The sequence below is a fragment of the Grammomys surdaster genome, unplaced genomic scaffold, assembly GCF_004785775.1.
Source record: "Grammomys surdaster isolate TR1022 unplaced genomic scaffold, NIH_TR_1.0 126118, whole genome shotgun sequence".
NCBI classification, from domain to species: Eukaryota; Metazoa; Chordata; class Mammalia; order Rodentia; family Muridae; genus Grammomys; species Grammomys surdaster.
Genome location: NW_021620926.1, coordinates 3,416,524 through 3,440,151, shown reverse-complemented (window position 1 = coordinate 3,440,151; position 23,628 = coordinate 3,416,524). Strand labels below are relative to the sequence as shown.

Genomic DNA, 23,628 nt, shown 5'->3' with positions numbered 1-23,628 from the left:
AATTAACACTAAGATCTTTACATGAAGGTTGCCTGGAAATGTCCTTGCTATTGTAGAAGCTTCTATATACATATTCTGTACACATACACATGGCCTCTTACTAATATATTGATTTTTATGAAACTATATTAGTAAACACCATGGCACTGACATTAAAAATAGATGCACTGTTTAATGGAGTTTGATATAAATATGTTCATATTCCTGTACATACTGAATATATGTATTAAAAATGGGCTTACCCAATATTGGGCTAACAATACCTATAGAAGACACCACAGGGTAAGAAATAAAAGCCATGTTCCAGGAATATGGTTACCTCTTTAGGAATTCTTGACCAGTGGGGTCCCATAGACCTATAAATATTACAGGCTATGGTCAATACTATTGTTTACTTCCATAAGCTGATCAAAAACCCTGGTAATGAAGACTTAGTTTAGTCACAGAACATGGAGAACTCAAACTTTTCCTGACCTCATAGCTTCTCCCTTATCATATAACTTTTATCATGGTGAATAGAAGTATGCATATAAATGGAAGATAAAATACATGATTATTTTTTAACAACCTGTGAGCTCAGTGTGCTAAAAAAACTATGACTAGACTGTAAATACACATGCACAGGTAATGGGACCATGAAGATTCGGGAGTTATCTACCCCTTTCGGATTGAATTTAAGTTTATAAGACAGATGTAACCCAACCTGGCACCATCATTTGGAAAACATCCTGAAAATAGACCCTAAAGGAGACCCTACTACTAGTGTTCAGATAAATAGACTCAGAGTTTATAAAAAAAACAAAACACCTCTTAATATTTTTATATCTTTAGATTGGAGAACCTCTCAACTTTGAGCAGAGGCATCCCAATTTGCACTGTATTGTGATTATCATAGAGATATCAAACTGGGCAAAATGCACAGACTAAGGGTGTGGTATTCTTACCTCTACTTGAGGAAGCAACAGATGACTTCAAGGAAACTGTGTTTTCTGACACAGAAGGGAGCTACTCCTGTGAACTCCCAGAAATTGTGGGGAAAATGCACAAAATCTGTGCAAGTTCTAGCATGAAAATTCCAACATGATATCAGGATGTGGGCCCACATTCGTACTTTTAGACAAGGGTCTGTTGTCATTTGATAGCTGTTAGTAGGTGGAGAGTCAGTTTCTTTAGGAAAGTGGCACTGGGTAGTTAAACTAAACTTCATGTGACAACTACTCATTCTTGAGAAAATAGGTATCCTAACTGAACTTTGGTTCTGTTTCCTTCTCCCTTTTTTTATTTTATTTTATTTTTTTTAATTTTTATTGGATGTTTTATTTACATTTCCTATGTTGTCTCCTTACCCCATCCCCCACCTACCCAGGAACCCCCAATCCCCTCACCCCTCCTCCTTCTTCTCTGTGGATGTAACCTCTATCTACCCCCCCCACTCCCACCTCCCCACCCTCAAAATTCCCACCCCCTGGGGCATCCAGCCTTCATGCGGTCTCCTTCTCCCTTTTATACCTTTACGTCTGTGCACAAAAAAATCTCACATGTATAATCAAAGCAAAATGGATTCGGAAACATACATCGCACATTTAGAAAAACAATGAGAAACAATTATTTTCTACAAATTAATTTATTTAAAGCACATATATGAGGAATGGGAAAAATATAAGCATATCACATTTTACAGGTCATTATGATGAGAATAAAGAGTTTGCTACAAATATTTTTGTAATCTGATAAAAGAGGAAGAATGGGGTAGACATGTTATGCTGCCCCTACTCTTCCTCAGAGATTTTCAACTAAGGTGGTAATTTATGATGATATGTAAGAACATCTGAAATGAAGAAATCTGGAGAGAGCAGCTGCTGAATCTCCTTAGTAGAAGCCACAGGACCAGTACCTTCTACAGCACAGTGGGCGGCAACAGCCATAACCATAGCTGCTATAGCCACAGCCATAGTCACAGCCATAGCCACAGCCATAGCCACAGCCATAGCCACAGCCTAGGCCTCCATAGCCATAGCCCAGGCCTCCATAGTATCTTCCATAGTAACACATGTTGTCAGGGGTGGACTGTCCAGAGGATAACAGACAGTAGATTCCTTGAGTCTGGGTGTCACCATCTGCCAAAGACCTTTTATGCACCTGGGTTGTTGGGGAAACCACAGGCATTATAGTGTCAGACATCTCTTCACTGTGCTGCAGGAAACATCATGAATGTCATAAGTTACTAGACACACAATGCTGCATAGCTGAGATTCTTGTGCTCCTACCTCTGGATCGCATGGTCAAATAATGGGTCTGATACAATTTCAAGTATCTAGATGATTCTTCATGTAGTTTATAGAGTACAGCTCATTATTATATCAGATGATTTTAATCATTATATAATTATTTTCTCTTTTACATATGCTGTGTTTTTACTCAATGAAACAAGCTTGGTTTTTTCCCTTCTTATTTTATTTTTTTCAAATGAATAAATGATGGTTTATTCTAAAGTAAACCTGAAAGAGCATGGCTCAAGAACACAGACTGAGTTTTCTTAAATACCATGCTCCAATAAGGTAACAATTTTGGAGTAATAGAACAAAGTAATAAAACAACATATGTTTAAAACACATTGCTGGTTACATCAAGTTGACAGTTTACAGCAAAGTGATATAAACTCTACTATAGGCATTAGATATTTTCTGACACCATTATTATTGAGTTAGTGGAAACTATGGGCATATTAGCAAATTCCCAAGCATTTTATCTTGTGACCATAGAAAATGTCAGATCATGTACAGAGGGAGCAGTCAGTCAGCTGGGAATCATTTCAGTCAATTTAGTTGGGTGGAATTGTGGTCCATGTGGTCAGTTGGGAGTCAGTGCGGCAAGTACAGCACAATGTAGTTGAGTTCATTTGTGACTTCAGGCAGTTCAGTGAAGGTCAACAGAGGCAGTTGATGTCAGAGAATAAGAAGGATCCAGAAGATTAGAAGAAATTGCCAGAATTAGTTTGAAGACAAGCAGAGCAATTCAGTGAGAAGCAGAGCGAAACCAGTTTGAATCAGTGATTATGGAGAGGAGTTTGATCCAGAAGAGCTGCATTGAACCAGCCAGCCTGTGTTCAGAAAGAACTAAAAATGCTGTGCCCATTTAGTAGGAAGCTTCCAAGACAACATTTATATCAGGTGAATAAAAGTTACTCTTACAGTATACTTTCTCAAGATTAAAGGTGGTATCTATGACCCAAACTGATAACCTGCCTTAACTTTGGATATATACATTGTGAACAAAGAACTTTTGGAAAGAAGCTGAGTTGACAAAAGCTGATTTACTGAATATAACTTCAGTGGTAGGATGTGTAATGATTGAAATGGTACAAGACCTGAGTCCAATTATTTTGTTATTTTAAGTGAATCATATCTTGAGGATTATTTCTCTTCTGTCTTTCTCATGAACAATATGCTGGTTATTGGTTACCTTTTTTGTTACTTGGTGAGTAGTTGTCATTTTATGTTTATGTATTTGGATTTATCCCTGAGCACTTTGTTTTATTGCATCTTTATTTTAAAGTCAACAGTAAGTATAAGATCATTTATATGCATAAACTATATGTGCTATGCTAGGTAATTCCCTTTGAAAGACCATGTGAAAGTCTTGTAAGTTACACTGTTAAAAGCATTATGGTTGAGTGGTTGAACCAAAGTAAGTATATGTAACTGTCTGTTTAGATTGTGGCCAAGTTAGCTTTGTAGAGAAAGGATGAACATAAAACTGTATGAGTTTCTCCAACAGCATAGGAAATGAGTCAGTGGATAAGAGTACTTGCTGTAGAAGCAGGTAGACATAGTTTTAAATCACTGGAACTCAAGTAAAATATAGGGTGCGTTTATATTATATATGGTCAAAGTGCACAGACTAACGGTATGATAGTCTCAGTTCTACTTAAGGGAAGGACTGATGAGTATAGAACACAGTGTTGTCCAGACACAGCAGACAGCTGCATGTATGATATCAGAGTGATGATAGCACACACAAAGCCTGTGCAAGCTTAAGCCAGAAATTATTCTTCATGGTGTCAAGAGCTGGGCATGCATTCTTTCTCTTAGCTAAGGAACTGTTGACATTTGGTAGCTGTTAGTAGGTAGAGAGTCAGTTTCTTTAGGGGTGTGGCTCTGGGTAGGTCAAGTATACTTTTAGGTACTGGCTACTCCTTGTAGAGAACATATGTATTGTAAATTAGACAAGATGAGTTTCAGGGACAAAAAAAAGACATAGAGAACACAGGGCACATTAGTGGGTGATTCTGAGAAGAGAAGGGAAAATATATGAATTCTACCCAAATGCATTGCATGAGATTTTCTAAGAACTAAAAAAGAATACAAAGTGCAATGTGGAAGGACCCTCTTACTCTTAGAGGGAATGGCCTGGACCCAGTTCTCTTATGGGGCTGAGGTTTGATATGCCTGTTTGATACCACAGAAGGCACAGCTAAATTGCAACCAAAAAGACTAATGAAATAAATAGATACCCCCACAAAGCCAGGCCCAACCATAAATAAAATGAATAACAATTGACATCCAGGGAAGAGAAATCTCCCTGAGAATTCCCTTCTTTTTCCTTTCCAGGTAAAAATGAATCACCCATGATGTCTGCTGTTAGAAGTTCTAATCCAGATGCTGGCCTCTGAACTTATACTACTCAGAACTTCGACGGGCCATTGACAAGAATATCAAACAGCTAGAGATTGACATCTCTAATCTGACAAAATCCATTGTTTTGCTGTCTGAAGAGACCTCCAAAAATTTCAAAGGATTTATTGGACTTGATTTATTCTTTTACAATAGAAAAGACTGTATACAGCTCTTGACTGTGTATGGACCTTAAAGAGGAATGTTGCCTTTACATAGACAAGACAAGGCTTTTTTTTTAATAATTTATTTTTTCTCATATCGTAATTCATTCACACAGGGGTTATAAACACAGAAAGGCAGGATGTGGGGAAGGGAATGACAATGGAGTGTGGGTGTTCAGGGGGAATACAGATATCTTCAGAACTGGGTATCGGCTGGGTGAAGGTTCAGGGGACAAGTGACTCTATGACTCTGCCTATGACTCGATTGTCCTTATCTAAGTTGGTATTGTCTGCCAAGGCTACCTATTTACAAGGTCTATGACTACTCAGGCTGGTAAATTTCTACAAAAGCTGCCTGTTTATATTAGTTTATAGCCATCTGTTTCTATGTTTTTCTACTGAGACCCAATACTTGGTGTTAGTATACATGTATGACAAGCCTATTGCTAATTTTAAGCCTATGGCTGATTTTAGGCCTTCAGTGTGTAAGCAGGGCTGTCCCTGACATCTCTGCCCTTCTCTAAGTATAGAAGGGCTGTGGCAATTCTAAACTAGCGAAGGCGGGGATAGAGGCCTGATCTCCAGTATTTGAAGGGGACCTTGCAATGGCTCTAGTCCCCCTGTCGTTGTCCAGTGAGGCATGAGGGTCATACCCATCCTGATGTGTTTTTCCTTTTAGGTTGGGTGGAGATGGGTTTTGGAAACACCCTGTATAAAATAACAACCTCATCTTGAGTCTCGTGGTCCTCCATAGCTAACTTATGATAATGTATCTGAGTAGGTTTTGGTACCAAATTATTTATCTGTTGTATCACAGAGTTAGTCTGCCTATTTGAGGGCCAGGGACCAGCAGAAAAAAGCAAAAATAACCCAAATAATGGTCCCAAGATGGGAGGAAATAGGGTTGACAATCTTGGAGAGGGTGAAAACCAATTCTTGTACCAGCATTCATCTGTCTTTTTCTCTCTCTGATTTTTCTTAGGGCCTTCACTACCTATTTCATGCTCTCTTTAACCCGCCTTGTCATGTCTATGTAAAGGCAACCTTGTTCTTTAAGGGCTGTACACAGTCAAGAGGCCTTGTCATGTCTATGTAAAGGCAATCTTGTTCTTTAAGGGCTGTACACAGTCAAAAGGTGTATATAGCCTTTTCTATTGTAAAAGAGTAAATGAAGTCCAATAAGGATCTTTGCGATTTTAAGAGGTCTCTTCAGACAGCGAAATGAGGGATTTCTTCAGATTAGTGATGTCAATCTCTAGCTGTTTGATGTTCTTGTCAGTGGCTCTTCAAAGGTCTGAGTAGTATAAGTTCGGAGGCCAGCATCTGGATTAGAACTTCTAACCACAGACATCACGGGTGATTCATTTTTACCTGGAAAGGAAAAAGAAGGGTATTCTCAGGGAGGTTTCTCTTCCCTGGATGTAAATTGTTATTCATCGTATTTATGGTTGGGCCTGGCTTTGTGGGGGTATCTATTTTTTTCATTAATCTTTTTGGTAGCTAGTTAGCTGTGCCTTCTGTGGTATCAGACAGGCATATCAATCCTCAGCCCTGTAAGGGAACTGGGTCTGGGCCATTCCCTTTAAGGGTAACAGGGTCCTTCCCCATGTCTGTGGGAAAGTTTTGTTGGTCTCCATGGTGCCAGAGGCAGTCAGCAGCAGATTTGCCATGAGCTTTCATCTTTAGAGAGATAAAAGTGAACAAGGCATGATGTGTGGTTTAGGTATGAGCGTAATTGTGGCTTCATAGAATGAATTGGGTAGTGTACCTTCTGTTTCTATTTTGTGGAATAGTTTGAAGAGAGTTGGAATTAGGTCTTCCTTGAAGGTCTCATAGAATTCTGCACTAAAACTGTCTGGTCCCAGACTTTTCTTTGTAGGGAGACTTTTAATGACTGCTTCTATTTCTTTTGGGATTATGGGAGAGTTTAGATGGTTTATCTGGTCCTGATTTAACATTGGTAACTGGTATTTGTCTAGAAAATAGTTGATTTCTTCCAAATTTTCCAATTTTGTTGAGTATAGGCTTTTGTAGTAGGATCTGATGATTTTTTAAATTTCCTCAGTTTCTGTTGTTATGTCACCCTTTTCAGTTCTGATTTTATTAATTTGGATACTGTCTCTCTGCCCTCTGATTTGTCTAGCTAAGGGTTTATCTATCTTGTTGATTTTCTCAAAGAACCAGCTCTTGGTTTTATTGATTCTTTGGATAGTTCTTTTTGTTTCTATTTGGTTGATTTCAGCCCTGAGTTTGATTATTTCCTGCCGTCTACTCCTCTTGAGTGTATTAGCTTCTTTTTGTTCTAGGGCTTTCAGGTGCGTTGTCAAGCTGCTAGTGTATGTTCCCTCCAGTTTCTTTTTGTAGGCACTTAGAGCTATGAATTTTCCTCTTAGCACTGCTTTCATTGTATCCCACAGATTTTGGTATGATGTGTCATCATTTTCATTAAATTCTAAAAAGTCTTTAATTTCTTTCTTCATTTCTTCCTTGACCAAGTCATCATTGAGTAGAGAGTTGTTTAGTTTCCATGTGAATGTGGGCTTTCCATTGTCTTTGTCATTTTTGAAGACCAGCCTTAGACCACGGTGATCTGATAGGATGCAGGGGATTATTTCAATTATTTGATATCTGCTGAGGCCTGTCTTGTGCCCAATTATATGGTCTATTTTGGAGAAAGTACCATGAGGTGCTGAGAAAAAGGTATATTCTTTTGCTTCAGGGTGAAATGTTCTATAGATATCTGTTAAGTCCATTTGGTTCATAACTTCTGTTAGTTTCACTGTATCTCTATTTAGTTTCTGTTTCCATGATCTATCCATTGCTGAGAGTGGGGTGTTGAAGTCTCCCACTATTATTGTGTGAGGTACAATGTGTGTTTTGAGCTTTAGTAAGCTTTCTTTTATGAAAGTGGGTGCTCTTGTATTTGGTGCATAGATATTCAGAATTGAGAGTTCATGTTGGTTGACTTTTCCTTTGACAAGTATGAAATGTCCTTCCTTATCCTTTTTGATAGTTTTAAGTTGAAAGTCGATTTTATTTGATATTAGAATGGCTACTCCCGCTTGTTTCTTAGGGCCATTTGCTTGAAAAATTGTTTTCCAACCTTTTACTCTAAGGTAGTGTCTGTCTTTGTCACTGAGGTGGGTTTCCTGTAAGCAGCAAAAATCTGAGGCCTGTTTGTGTATCCAGTCCGTTAGCCTATGCCTTTTTATTGGGGAATTGAGTCCATTGATGTTAAGAGATATTAAGGAGAGGGTGTTGTTGCTTCCTGTCATTTTTGCTAATAGTGGAGACATCATTTGTGTGGTTATCTTCTTTTGGGTTTGATGGAAAAGGATTATTTTCTTGCTCTTTCTAGGGTATGATTGCCTTCCTTGTATTGGAGCTTTCCTGCTATTATCCTTTGTAGTGCTGGATTTGTGGGAAGATACTGTGTGAATTCGGTTTGTCATGGAATATCTTGGTTTCTACGTCTATGGTAATTGAGAGTTTTGCTGGGTAAAGTAGCCTAGACTGGCAATTATGTTCTCTTAGGGTCTGTATATTTGTCCAGGATCTTCTGGCTTTTATAGTATCTGGTGAAAAGTCAGGTGTAATTCTGATAGGTTTGCCTTTATGTGTTACTTGGCCTTTTTCCCTTACTGCTTTTAAAATTCTTTCTTTGTTTTGTGCATTTTGTGCCTTGATTATTATGTAACAGGAGGTATTTCTTTTTTGATCTAGTCTGTTTGGCGTTCTGTAGGCTTCTTGTGTGATTATGGGCATCTCATTCCTTAGGTTAGGGAAGTTTTCCTCAATAATTTTGTTGAAGATATTTACTGGCCCTTTAAGTTGGGAATGTTCACTCTCATCTATACCTATTATCCTTAGGTTTGGTCTTCTCATTGCGTCCTGGACTTCCTGGATGTTTTGTGTTAAGAACTTTTTACATTTTGTGTTTTCTTTGACAGTTGTGTCAATATTTTCTAAGGTACCTTCTGCACCTGAGATTCTTTCTTCTATCTCTTATATTCTGTTGGTGATGCTTGTGTCTATGACTCCTGATTTCTTTCTTAGGTTTTCTATCTCCACGGTAGCCTCCCTTTGTGATTTCTTTATTGTTTCTACTTCCATTTTTATGTCCTGGATGGTTTTGTTCAATTCCTTCATCTATTTGTTTGTGTTTTCTTGTAATTCTTTAAAGGATTTTTGTGTTTCTTTAAGGACTTCATCCTGTTTACCTGTGTTCTCCTCAAGTTTTTTGATAGTGTTATTTATTTCCTTCTTAAAGTCCTCTATCATCATCATTAGAAGTGATTTTAGATCTGGTTCTTGCTTTCCTGGTGATATGGGGAGTTCAGGACTTTCTAATGTGGGAGAACTAGGTTCTGATGATGGCAAGTACCTTGGGTTGCTGGTGCTTGTGTTCTTGTGCTTGCCTTTTGCCATCTGGATCACCTTTGTGCTATCTGTGCTGTCTCAGACTTGGACCTGTCTTTCCTATTATCTAGGTTGTGTTAGAACTGTTTGGGATGGGTTTTGCTGCTGGGGTTAGAGCTGAGGCCCAAGATCTGCTCTGTGCTCAGGTGGAAACCGGAAGGGGTCCGGGCTCCGGGTCAGGAGTGGATTCCTGGGTCCCAGTGGATCCTGGTTTCTCCATGTTTCGGGGAAGTATTCCTGCTTCCTAGCCTAAGATACTGCTTGGGTTAGAGCTCCTGGGAGTACCGCTTCCTCTGGGTTCTGAGAGATTGAGTGCAGAGCTGACTCCCAGGATCTGCTAGGGCCCAGACTGGAAGGAACCTGTGCTCTGGGCCAGGAGTGAATTCCTGGGTCCCAGTGGGTCCCAGTTGCTCCCTGTTTGGGAGCAAGTATTGCCACCTCCTAGCCTAAGATACTACTTGGGTTAGAGCTCCTGAGATCCCCGCTTCTTCTGGTTTCTGTGAGATTGGGTGCAGAGCTGACTCCCAGGATCTGCTAAGTGCTTGGGCCGAGACTGGATGGAGCCCGAGCTCCGGGTCAGGAGTGAATTCCTGGGTCCCAGTGGGTCCCGGTTGCTCCCTGTTTGGGGCAAGTGCTGCTTTTTCCTTACCTGGGATGCTGCCTGCGTTCAAGCTCCTAGGAGTCCCTCTTTCTCTCGGGTTTCTGGGGTTGGGTACAGAGCTACCGCCTGTGACCTGCCGACAAGGATGGTTAAAGAGAGCATGAAAAAGGTCTGAGAAAAGGCAGAGAGAGAAAGAGAAAGATGAGAGCTGGTACAAGAATTGGATTTCAACCTCTCCATGGTTGTCAACCCTATTTCCTCCCATCTTGGGACCATTAATTGGGTTATTTTTGCTTATTTCTTTTGGTCCCTGGGCCTTAAATAGGCTGACTAACTTTGTGAAACAACAGATAAATAACTTGGTAGCAAAACCTATCCAGATACATTATCATAAGTTAGCTATGGAGGACCACGAGACTCAAGATGGGGTTGTTACTCTATCCAGGGTGTTCCCAAAACCCATCTCCACACAACCTAACAGAGGGGACTTCTGTCCCTAGACCAAGCAGAGAAGGGCCACCCAGAACCTCCTCTGACTGGTGATCGGAACTCTTGCTTAGGCTGCGAGGCTAAGCACTGCAAGGGAATATAAATAAAAGTTAAAAATATCTCTCTGGGTTCCCTGAGGGACAAGCCTGACTGCATAGGGGTTGATGTCAAAAGTATCCCCTCTCCAGAAAAAAGACATCAGGATGGGTATGGCCCTCATACCTCACTGGACAACGACAGGGGGACCGGAGCCATTACAAAGTCCCCATTCAATTACTGGAGGTCAGGCCTCTATCTCTGCCTTCACAAGATTAGAATCGTCACAGCTCTTCTATACTTAGAGAAGGGAGGAGATGTCAGGGGAAGCTCTGCTTATACACTGAAGCCCTAAAATCAGCCATAGGACTAAAATCAGCAATAGGCCTGTCATAAATGTATACTAACACCAAGTCTTGGATCTCTGTGGAAAAACATTAAAACAGAGGGCTATAAGCTAGTATAAACAGGCAGCTTTTGTGGAAATTTACCAGCCTGAGTAGTCATAGACCTTGTAAATAGGTAGCCTTGGTGGATAATACCAACTTAGATAAAAACAAATGAAACGTAGACAGAGTCATAGGGACCTGTCCCGTGAACTTTCACCCAGCAGATACAATGTTCTGATAGATATCTGTATTTCCCCTGAACACCCATACTCTGGTGTCATCCCCTTCCCCACATCCTTCCTTTTTGTGTTTATAAGCACTGTGTGAATAAGTAAAACTTATGATTTGATTTTAAAAAATAAATAAAAAAAGAAAAAATAATTTGGTATTATTACATACATCGAAAATAAAAGAATACATAGCACAAAATATTTTTTCATATTCTTATAAATAATTGGATGTAAATTCAGAACTCATACAACAGTAAGAATATAGAACATTCTGATTGTACCCATCTATATGGTTCTGCCTAGCCACATAATACACAAAGTATTCATATTCTTATAAATAATTGGATGTAAATTCAGAACTCAAACTACAGTAAGAATATAGAACATTCTGATTGTACCCATCTATATGGTTCTGCCTAGCCACATAATACACAAACTATTCTATCAAAAGAATATAATAATCCACAGTTCATATGAAATATATATAAAACAAAGCATGAAGAAAATTAATTGATATTAAAATATTTATTGAGTAATCATTTTCCTAAAAAAAATCTACAGATGGCCAAAGATGAAATTTCAAAATTGTAAGTTAAAGTTACAATGATATTGTTCCTTATAGCTATTAATAAAATGGATATTAGAAGGGAAAAGGGTGTTAGAGAACATGTAAAGTCCTTACAGAGGAGATCGTGTATAGTAACATACATAGGAGGTACTGTGGAGATTGCAAAGTATCTAGAGAACTTACTTGTATTAGTTCTCCAAGTTTAAGTTGCAGACAAAAAGATTTGATCTTTGAGAAAGATTCACACTGCTAAATTCATTGTGATGTCACAGTAGCAAAAATATGAAGACCATATAAATGTCTGCCAAAGAAAGAAATTTAAATAGAATGTCTCCTTCTCTTGACTTTCTTGCTCCCTTTCCTTCTCCATTTAATAATGTCATGGTTGCCCTAAAACCATCACTCATTCTCAACCAGACAGCTATAAATGCAGAAACATACCTCTTACATTTAGTAAAACAACAAGAAAAAGTTATTTTCTAGTAAATACTTTATTTCAAAACACATGCATATATTCACAGATTGAGAAAGAAAACAACCAGATCATATTTTGCAAGGCATTATTGATAAGAATGAAGAGCATTACAGAAAATATTTCTGCAGTCAAATTTAAGAAGAGAAATTGAGTCGGCATGTTGTGTTTTATGTATTCTTCCTCAAAGAGTATAAATTAAAGTTGGGACTTATGAAGATATTTAATGACACCTGAAGTGAAGAAAGTTGGAGTGAGCAGCTGCATATTTTCCTCAGTAGAAGCCATAAGACCAGTATCTTCTACAGCACAGTGGGTGGCAACAGCCATAACCATAACCACCATAGCCACAGCCATAGCCACAGCCATAGCCACAGCCATAGCCGTAGCCATAGCCGTAGCCTAGGCCACCACAGCCATAGCCCAGGCCTCCATTGTAGCTGCCATAGTAACACATGTTGTCAGGAGTTGAGTGTTCAGAGTAGGTTACTTGAGTCTGAGTGTCGCCATTTGCCAAAGGCCTTTTATACACATGAGTTGTTGTTTGGAAACCACAGGCATTATAGTGTCACACATCTCTTTGCTGTGCTTTAGAAAACATCTGAAGTGTTTTGAGTTACTGGAGAGACAATGCTGCATAGCTGAGATACTTCTGCTCCTACCTCAGGATCTCATGGTCAAATAGAAGATCTGGTACAATTTTCTGATTTCCAGGTCATTCTTCATGGAGTCTATAGAATACAGCACATGGTTCCCTCAGGCGATATAGATCATTATGCAGTGTTCTTCTTTTGACAAATGTTGGATTTCATTACCAAACAAAACAAGGTTAGCTTTTTTCTTTTTATGTTATTTTAAATGCATCTTAAAGTAAGGATGCATTAAGCTTCTTGAGTCTTTCTCATGAACAATAAGCTAATTGTTGGTTATGTATTTTTTTTTAATTTTCTTGTTGGGTAATTGTCATTTTATGTTGTTGTGATTGGATTTGTTCCTAAGTACTTTGTTGTATTACATCTTCATTTTAAAATGATCAGAAAATATGAAACCATTAATAGACCTAAATTATATATGCTATGTGTTTCCCTTTGAGTTCCATGTCAATGGCTTATATGTGAAACTTTGAAGGGCATTATGCTTGAGTGGGAAAATCAAGTTAAGGGTTTGTATACTTCCTATTTAATCATGGTCAAATTAGCTCTTCAGAGAAGCCATAGACACATAAATTTATGAGTTTCACTAATAGCTGTATAGATGACTATCTGCTGTGCAAGCACGAGGATTAGTTTAAAAATCCCCAGATCCCATGTAAAATATGCATATATTCATATTCCTTTACCCCAATGATATAAGAGTAGGATAGAAAAAGATTACTTACTGATAACTTACTGATTGTCAGTTCAGCTCCATATTCTGTGAGAGAGTCAATTTCATAGGAACAAAATTGATTCATAGAAGGAGGAACATGATAAAATGTACTCATTTGGCATCTACACACATCCATCATACACTGAAATACATTTGTGTTTATACCACACACAGACATGACACAAAAATGTATACCTACCTACACTTATACAGATAAATGTGTAGACTCCTTAAGAGAGTCCAGAAGTCATGTGTACTTTGTCTCAGCTTGTAGCTGATTGAATGAGTATTGGTATTAAAGAGGAAAAAACATATTTGAAAGATTTAAACTTTGAGCTGAACACAGACTCAAAGATACTAAATAACAAGGATTGATCATGGGTTTCCCAATGGAGAAGTTAGAGAGAAAACTGAAGGAGCTTAAGGGGTTTGAGGTCTCATGGGGAGAACAACAATACCAATCAAACAGAGCTCCCAGGGTCTAAACCACCAGCCTGGGAGCACACAGGGAGGGACTCATGGCTCCAGCTGTTTATGTAGGGGAGGATGGCTTTGTTGGGAATAGGTGGGAGAGGAAGTCCTTGGTCCTATGAAGACTGGATGCTCCAGTGTGGGGGAATTCGTGGACAAAGAGGTGGGAGTGGGTGGATGGGAGCACATCCTCATAGAAGTAAGAGGAGTGGGGTTGGATAGGGGATTTCTGGGTGGGAGGGGGAATGGGGAAAGGGGATAACATCTGAAATGTAAATAAAATAGTCAATAAAAAATTAATTAAAACAAAACAAACAACAAACAACAAACAAACAAAACAAGGAGTGCCCAAAGGAGGGTGCTTGAATCTCACTCTGAAGGGGAAATAGGCATCATAGGTTGAGGTAGGGAGAAGACTGGGTAGGAGGGGGTATGGGGAAGGGAACTTGCCAGGGGGATCAGGTATAGGGAGAGTGTGAGAGAAAGAAATCAGAGGCAGGAAGAAGGGGTGACATTTCCAGGATGTGTCAGAGACCTGTGATGTGGGAGGTTCTTTAGGAAGTCTTTTGGTGTCTCCAGCTGACACTCATAGCAGTGAGACATATAGACCCTGAACTACTCACCTCTTGTAGCCAGGTAGGACTTCCAGTAGAGGGATAAGGATGTCCACAGCCTTTGATACAAAATGTGTCCTGCTACAAGATGTTCAGGGAAAAAGATGGAACAGAGATTATTGAGGGAATGGCCAACCAATGACTGGCCCAACTTGAGACCTATCCTATGGGCAAGAACCAATCCCTGACATTCTTGATTCTTTGTTATGCTTGCAGACAGAGGCCTAAGCATAACTGTCCTCTGAGAAGATCCACTTGGTAGCCACAGCAAACATTCAGGATCTCAGGGAGTCTTGTGGAAGAGATAGGGGAAGAACTGAGGGACGCAAAGGGGCATGGGACTCTACAGGAAGACCAACACAGTCAACTAACCTGGACCCTTGGGGTCTACCAGAATGATCCACCAACCAAAGACCAAGCACGGGCTAGATCTAGATATCCCAAAACATATGTAGCAGATGTGCAGCTTGATCTTCATATGGGTCACCCAACAACAGTCCTGGAGTGAGGACTGTCCCTGACTTTGTGGCCTGCATGAGGACCTTGTTCTTCAAACTGGACCACCTTTTGTGGCCTCAGTGGGAGAAGATGTACCTAGTCTAGCATTGACTTAATGTGCCAGGGTAGGCTGATATCCATGGAAGCCTCTGCTTCTCAGAGAAGGCAAGAGGGGTATGGGAGAAGGGAGTGGGCATGTAATGTAGGGGGATCTGGAAGAGAGGTAGGAGCTGCTATTGGAATATAAAGTGAATAAATAAATTATTAATGAAAATTAAAAATAAAATTAGTGTCAAGTAAAAAAGTAAGAAAAAAGAGTTACACTTTGAATTTTTCATAAATTTACCAAAATATACAAAGGAATACAAAGTCAAAAACCAAAATATGAGCAGGGAGGTAAGAGTGGAAAGTGGGTGGGGCACATCCTCATAGAAGGAGGAGGAGAGGGGATGGGATGAGGGTTCCTGGGTGTGTGGGGGGAATGAGGAAAGGGGATAACATCTGAAATATAAATAAATTATCCAATATAAAACCCAAACTGTGCTAGGCAGTGGTGGTGCACACTTTAATCCCAGCATTTGGGAGGTGGAGGCAGGTGGACTTCTGAGTTCTAGGCCAGCCTGGTCTACAGCGTGAGTTCCAGAGCAGCCAGTGCTACACAGAGAAACCCTGCCTCGAAAAACCAAACTAAACCAAACCAAACTAAACCAAACCAAACCAAACCAAACCAAACCAAACCAAACCAAACCAAACCAAACCAAATTCAAAATGTATGCAAAATATCTCCAACTATACACCACAAAGAAAATTAATTGTTATTAAAATAATTAAAGGGTTTACATCAAAATCTATAAAGAACTCAAGAAGTTTGACTCTGAAAAAACAAATAACCCATTAAAAATGGGGTATAGAGCTAATCAGAGAATTCTCAACAGAGGCACAGAAGAGAAGCACCTAAAGAAATGTACGGCTTCCTTAGTCATCAGAGAAATGCAAATTAAATGGCACTGAGATCCCTCCTTACATCAGCAGAGTGGCTAAGATCAAAAACCCAGGAGATGGCACAAGCTGGCCAGGATGTGGAGAAAGAAGAATACCCTTCTACTACTGGTGGTATTGCAAGCTGGTTTCAACCACTCTGGAAATCAATCTAATGGTTCCTCAGAAAACCGGAAATAGTTCTATCTGAAGACTCAGCTATACTGCTCCTGGGCATGTACCCAAAAGATGCTCCACCATACCACAAGGACACATGCTCTGCTACATTCATAGGAGCATTATTTGTAATAGCCTGAAACAGGAAGCTACCCAAATGTCCTCAACTGAAGAATGGATATAGAAAATGTGGTTCATTTACACGATCGAATACTATTTAGCTATTAAAAACGAGGACATCATTAATTTTGCAGACAAATGGATGGAACTAGAAAATAGCATTCTGAACAAGGTAACCCAGACCCAAAAGGCATGCATGGTGTGTACTCACTGCTAAGTGGATATTAGTCAAAAATTATAGAATGCATATAATACAAACTCCAGACTGTAAGAAGTTTAACAAAAATTAAGGCCCAAGTGAGGATACATCAGTCTCACACAGAAGGGAGAATAAAATCATTACAGAAGACGGAGGGAAGGAAGGACTTGGGTGGAAGAGGGGATGATGAAGGGAAAAGGGGTCTGGACTGGGTATAGGGGAAGATGGGAGAGAAGCCCAGAGGGACAGAAGAATGAATGGAAATATCCTGCTGCCAGTGTTGGGGGATGGGAGAAGGATGGGTGTGCAGCACCCCTAGCAAGTCCCAGAGACCTGGGATGTGAGATATGCCCAGGTCTCAATGTAGATGACCTTAGCTGAAATGCTCAACAATGGGGAGATGGAACCTGAACAGTTTAACTCCAGTAGCTGGACAGTGTCCCCAGTGGAGGGATGGGACTACCAACCCACATTCAAAACTTTTGACCCAGAGTTGTTCCAGTCGAGAAGAAATATAGAGATGAAAATGGAGCAGAAACTAAAAGAATGGCCGACCAGTGACTGGTCCAACTTGAGATTCATCCCATGATTTGGCACCAAACCCTGACACTACTCATGTTGTGTTGTGCTTGCAGACAGGAGCCTAGCATGGCTGTCCTCTGAGAGGCTCTACCAGTACTTACAGTTAACCATTGGACTGAGGTCAGAGACCCCTTTAGAAGAGTTTGGAAAGGATTGAAAGAACTGAATGGGATGCCAACCCCATAGAGAGACCAACAGTCTGAACTAACCTGGACCCCTGGGAGTGAACAGACTAAGCTACAAGTCAAAGGACGTATATGGACTGGTCCATGGCCCCTGACACATTTGTAGCAGAAGACTGACTGCCTTGTCTGGACCCAGTGGGAGAGGATGTGCCTAGTCCTGTAGCAACTTGATGCCATAGAGAAGGGGGATGCCAGTGGGAGCATCTTCTCGGAGGTGAAGGGGAGAGGGGCCTGGGGTGGGGAACATTTTGTATGTAAATAAATAAAATAATTAATGAAAAAGAATGAAATCTACAGGTTACCAAAAGTTACTTTTCAAGATTATAATTCAAAACCACAACGAGATTGCTCCAGATAGATACTAAAATAATAATAAAATGGTCATTAGAAGGAATTAGTGTTAGAGAACACGTGAAATAACGGGAAGCCTGCACACAGTGATAATGTGTATGGTGACTCTCTTTATAGAAGGTACTGTGATATCAGAAGGTACACAGAGAACCACTTGTGTTAGTTCTCCAATTTAGAGTTGTAGACAAAAGGATGTGACCTCAGGTAAATATCTACACTCCCAAATTCATAGTGACATCACGATGGTAGAAATACAAAGACAATAAAAATCTCTACCAATAAGGGAATGTTGACAGAGAATGTGTGCTTCTCTTTTGCTCTCAATCCATTTCATACTATCACATCTGTCCTCAAACCACCACACATTTACAGCCAGCTATAAATTAACAAACATGCATCTCAAATTTAGAAAAACAATAAGAAAAATGTATATTCAAAAAATACTTTATTTAAAGCATATGCATATTTTCACAGAATGGGAACAAATGCAAGCAGATCACATTTTACAACTCATTATGATGACAATAAAGAGCTTTGCTGCAAATATCATGCAGCCAAATTAAAGAAGAGGAATTGGGTGGGCCTGTTGCATTTCATATATTATTCCTTTGAGAGTTTATATTAAGTCTGGAATTTCTGAAGAGATTTAAGAATATGTGAAGGGAAGAAAGTTGTAGTGAACAGCTGCTGAATCTTCTCAGTAGAAGCCACAGGACCAGTACCTTCTACAGCACAGTGGGCGGCAACAGCCATAACCATAGCTTCCATAGCCACCATAGCCACAGCCATAGCCACAGCCATAGCCACAGCCATAGCCACAGCCATAGCCACAGCCATAGCCACAGCCATAGCCACAGCCATAGCCACAGCCATATCCACAACCTAAGCCACCGTAGCCATAGCCCAAGCCTCCATAATATCCACCATAGCAGCACATGTTGTCAGGAGTATCAGGAGTTGTCAGAGAAAGACAAGCAGTAGGTTACTTGAGTCTGGGTGTCACCATCTGCCAAGGGACTTTTATACACCTGGGGTGTTATTTGGAAACCACAGGCATTATAGTGTCACATGTCTCTGCACTGTGCTGCAGAAAACATCATGAATGTTTTGATTTACTGGACAGACAATGCTGCATAGCTGAGATATTTGTGCTCCTACCTCAGGATCTCATGGTCAAATAATGGATGATACAATTTTCAGGTCTCCAGGTTATTCTTCATGTAGTTTATAGAGTACAGTACACAATTCCCTCAGGTGATACAGATCATTTCATAGTTTTCTTCCTTTTACATATGTTGATTTTCATTACCTCACAATAGAAGGTCTTTTTTTCCTTCTTTCTGAAATTTTATATTATTTCTTTTTATTTATTCACTTTATATCTCAATCCCTGCCCTTCCTCCTGCTCACCTTCTTGTAGTAGTACCCAATAAAATACTTAATTGATCCTGATGTCAGCGGTAAGAGGATACAAGAGCATTAACCTAATTATCATTCTAGCTTCATGTTCCATGAGACAGCCAATTAATGGGAATAACATTGGTAGGTAGAGCAAAGAACACAGCACAATGCGCTCATTTTGCATCTCCACACATCTAGCATCTACTGAAACACATTTGTTCTTACACTACACACAGATATGACACAAAATTGCACAATACATGAATACATACATACATCTTGACAGACAGACCTTCACATACACATCCCTACTTACAGAAATTCTATGGAAAAATGTCCAGAATATGCTTCAGAATATGCATACATAGCACTCTCAAATGATCAGATGAGACGCCTAGTATAGTCCTATAAAAACATAAACCAACAAGGAAACAAGCACAGTTGTATAGATTCATTAAGGGAGTCCAAAGAAGCCATGTGCACTGTGTTTCATTTAGTAGCTGATGGAGGAAGTATTAGTATGAACAGTGAGAAAACATCATTGAAAGAAGGAAACTTTGAAAATTTCATAAATTTACATACATATAGTATGAAATAAAATACATGTAGTTTAGTTTTTAGTCAGGGAGTTTGACACAAGGAATAATCTTTGTAAATTAGGTGACAAAATTGTAAGCATATCTATTGGACAATTTTATGAAGTGATTTTCTTCTAATTTTACAGTGTGCATGCTAAGAGTTTTTCGTACCACAAATATTGTCAGTGCCATCATTGTGATCATTATATAACAAAACAGTTGTATGCATAGAGATATGAGGAAACTGCCTGTATCTGAAACTATATGAAAAATTATTAAGTAAAGTAAACATAAATATCAATCCACAACACTTGTATAACATTGTGTAGGGTGATGTAAAGGGAACACATATGTGAAGATTCCACGCTCATATCCATAACATCTGTGATATTTGAGTTTTAGGTCTCATGTACTCATTCATTCAGCTGCAATGTTTACAATGTCACTTTCCCTGACAGTTGTGTTATGTTCAATTGTGTAAGTTTCACACGTGTTTTAATGTACATTTCCTTGTAGTGGACATCAGGGCTGTCTCTGTTTCCTTGGTATACTGAGCATAGCAGCAACAATCACAGATAAGCAGTTGTATTAGGATAGAGAGAACTTTTTGTATATGGGTAAGCCTGTATAGTGGGATCATGTAGTAGATCTATTTCTAGATTTTGCAGTTATTTTTTGTTTGTTTGTTTGCTTGCTTTCTTTTAATTTTTCAGGAGCCTTCACACCAATTTCCACAGTGGTAGCATTGGTTTACCCTCCTACCAACTGCACATAAATGTTACCCCTTCTTCACATCTACCCCAGCATTTTCAACCAGTTTCATTTTTCATTTTAGCCATTCTGACTGAGGGAAGAAGAAATTACAGAGTAGCTTTGATTTGTATTACTCTGATGACTAACCATATTGAATATTTTAAAATATTTTCCTATTATTTGTATTTTCATCATTTGAGAGAAGCCTGCTTCATTCTATCCTTTATTCATGAACTGGCTAGTTTGTTTTCTTGATGTTAGTTTTATGGTTTCTTTGGGTATAATAGATACCAAACTCTTTGATTTATAGAAGCTAAACTTCAATCCTGTAATTTGTGGCCCCTCTTTCCTTGAATGATGGTGTGTTTTATTATACAGAGATTTTTAGTTTCATAAGATCACATGTTATGTTACTGTTTTAAGTCCTGAGTTATTTTCCTAAAGTACTTTCCTGTGGTGGGTAGTTCATATAAAACAATGCATATATTTTTAGTCAGTACCATTCTGTTTACTACTATAACTTTGTAGATTTCCAGAACCTGACAGAAAGACCCTGATGCTGTAGGGGCCATGTGTATATGCCTGTTAGGGTGGTGTTCTCCCAAGAGTTGAGATGGAATACAGTAGTATCAAGGGATAAAAATTATAATTGAATGAGTAAAGTTAAGTAAATTTGTGATTGGGAATGCAGGAAAGGACAGATAATTAATGCTAAGGACATTACAAGAAAGTTGTATAGAAATCTACTTTTCATTGTAGAAGCCTTCATTCTGTATACATCCTTATTCTGTATACATGCATATGGCTCTTTCATAATATCTTGATCTATAAAATGTTATATTACAAACATCACGGTACTGACATTAAAATGGATGCATTGATCAATGGAATCTGATATATGTTTTTGTTTGTGTTAACAAAGTCCCAGTGCCAATAATAGATTTTCTCTTTTGGAAATCTTGACCAGTGTGGTCCCACAGATCTCTAAGTACTACAGGCTATTGTCAATGGTATTGGTTACTTCTAGAACCTGACAGCAAGACCCTGTTGCTGTAGAAACATTGGAGTCACTGTTCCTGGAGACCTCACTGACCTGGAAGCTCAATCCATTTCTATTAACTAGTTTTCTTAGTGTTGCAAATTGTTAGGCACATTGCTGTAAGATAAAAACTTTATTAATTTTAATTATCTGCAGACTCTGTGTTCTACAAAAGTGGGTATTCTGTCAATACATGTGCCCAGCTACACTAGGGACATGAATAACTTGGGTGTCATCAATTCCATTCTGATTGAATTTGAGTTCCATTTCAAAAGATGCAACCCATAAGTACTATCATTACTGGATCAAGAACCAGTGGGGAGATAGGTCATAGGCCCTATGTGTAGAATCTACTTCCAGTGTTCTTTAAATGGTTGTGATACTAAATGTTATTGTTATGCACATATATTGGTGTACCTCTCAATTTTGATCAGAGTTATGTGTATTTGCAATATAGGATGCTTATCAAGAGATCTAAATCTGGTTAAATGTGCAGAATTGACAATGGAATCCTCTGCCTCTAATAGTGTACACACACACATACACACACACACACACATGCTCACACACACATACACACAGGAAAGGAAATGGGTTATGTTTTTTCAGATACAACAGGGTAGTTTAATGTATGAATTCACAAAAGTTAGAACAGCAAGGTGAAGCAAGACAAAAATCCCAACATGAAGTGGGAAGTTGGTCATACATTTCTACTTTTAACTAAAGAGCTGTTTGTCTTTGATAGATGCTGGTATATATAGAGCTACTTTCTTTAGTGGTGTGATCCTGGGTAGGTCCACCACACTCCAAGTGCTAACTATCCATCCTAGAGGATTTAGCTGGTATAAATTGGACTTGACAAGTTTGAGGAAAAAACCCAGTAAAACAAAAAGCATACACATATTTGGCCAGGAATAAAGGTGGTTGGTGTGAGAAGAGAAAGGCAAAAACCATCTAAATTGATTAAATTATCAAAATACAGTGTACAAAGTACACGAAGTACTTAAAAAAACAAAAATGAATACATAATGCAAAAGATTCTTTGCTAATTCTCATAAATGATTGAATGCAAGTTCAAAATCACAAGCAATAAAACAAAACACAGTAGAGACTGCTTGTGCCCATCTAAAATGTTCTGCATAGCAGGACAGTCTACATACTATTCTATACAAATAGTAGAAATTCAGTAACCAAAACATATGTGGAATATGTAAAAATAAAAAGGATAAAGAAAATAAATTGATGTTATAAATGTGAGAGAATTGTTATAAACATTTTAAAGGAAAATCTGTAGATCACCAAGACTGAATTTTCAAATCCTAACTGAAAGTCTCAATGAGGTTGTTCTCTACAGTTGTCATTAAAATGGATATTAGAAAGAAGATGAGTGTTAGGAGACATGTAAAGTTAAGAGAACCCAGTTCATAGAGACAAGTGTACAGTGACACCCACTATAGAAGGTCCTTGGACATTCTTCCCCAGATATTTAGAGAATTAACTTATAATAGCTCTTAGCATTTTCCTAGCAGGTGAAAGGATTTGATCTCAGAGAAATGTCTGCACTCCCAAATTTATTGTGACATAAGAATAGTAGCAATATGAAGACAATAAAAATGTCTACCTTTGGAGGAATATTTGAAGAGATATATTTGGTTTCTCTCTGTCTCTGTCTTTGTCTCCCTCTCTCTCACTCCTCTCTCTCTTCTTAAATCTCTCCCCCTCTCTCTCCTTAAATCCTCTTCCATATTTTACACACAATCACGCATATGCACCAAACAGGTATAAATACATAAATATCCATCCCACATTTAGGAAAACTATAGGAAAAATGTTTTAAGAAAAAAGTTTATTTAAAAGCATATATTTATAGAAAGATTGAGAATGAAAATGGATCTCATTTTTTTATGGCATCATGATAGCAAAAAATAGCTTCTCTGCAGATAGTCATGCAGTATAACTGAAGATAGGGAGCCAGGTGGGTATGTGGTACTTTTTCTTCAAATAGTTTCATGTAAGGTTGGAATTTATGAAAATATTTAAGAACTTCTGATGTGAAGAAAGTTGGTGTGAGCAGCTGAAGAAATTCCTCAGTAGAAACCATAAGACCAGTATCTTCTACAGCAGAGTGGGCGGCAGCAGCCATAACCATAGCCACCATAGCCACAGCCATAGCCACAGCCTAGGCCACCATAGCCACAACCATAGCCCCAGCCTAGGCCACCATAGCCACAACCATAGCCCAGGCCTCCATAGTAACTGCCACAGTAACACAT

General features: G+C 38.9%; 4 protein-coding genes across 5 annotated transcripts; all 4 read right to left on the bottom strand.

The window, feature by feature from the left end:
- Positions 1-1,869: 1,869 nt before the first annotated feature.
- On the bottom strand, positions 1,870-2,052 carry LOC114611594 (keratin-associated protein 20-2-like). Its single transcript, XM_028756309.1, has one exon. The coding sequence runs from the start codon at positions 2,050-2,052 to the stop codon at positions 1,870-1,872; it is 183 nt and encodes a 60-aa protein (XP_028612142.1).
- Positions 2,053-12,315: 10,263 nt separating this feature from the next.
- LOC114611593 (keratin-associated protein 19-7-like) lies at positions 12,316-12,498 on the bottom strand. Its single transcript, XM_028756308.1, has one exon. It carries the CDS (start codon positions 12,496-12,498, stop codon positions 12,316-12,318), a length of 183 nt encoding a protein of 60 aa, XP_028612141.1.
- Positions 12,499-18,281: 5,783 nt separating this feature from the next.
- On the bottom strand, positions 18,282-18,521 carry LOC114611586 (keratin-associated protein 20-2-like). Of its 2 annotated transcripts, XM_028756300.1 has the most exons (2): positions 18,440-18,521; positions 18,282-18,358 (listed from the first exon to the last, which is right to left on the bottom strand). In XM_028756300.1, the coding sequence occupies exons 1-2, from the start codon at positions 18,519-18,521 to the stop codon at positions 18,282-18,284; spliced, it is 159 nt and encodes a 52-aa protein (XP_028612133.1). The 2 variants fall into 2 exon arrangements, with proteins under 2 accessions (XP_028612133.1, XP_028612132.1); XM_028756299.1 differs by having other exon boundaries at positions 18,282-18,521.
- Positions 18,522-23,442: 4,921 nt separating this feature from the next.
- Positions 23,443-23,628, bottom strand: LOC114611584 (keratin-associated protein 20-2-like). The gene has a single exon (XM_028756298.1). The coding sequence runs from the start codon at positions 23,626-23,628 to the stop codon at positions 23,443-23,445; it is 186 nt and encodes a 61-aa protein (XP_028612131.1).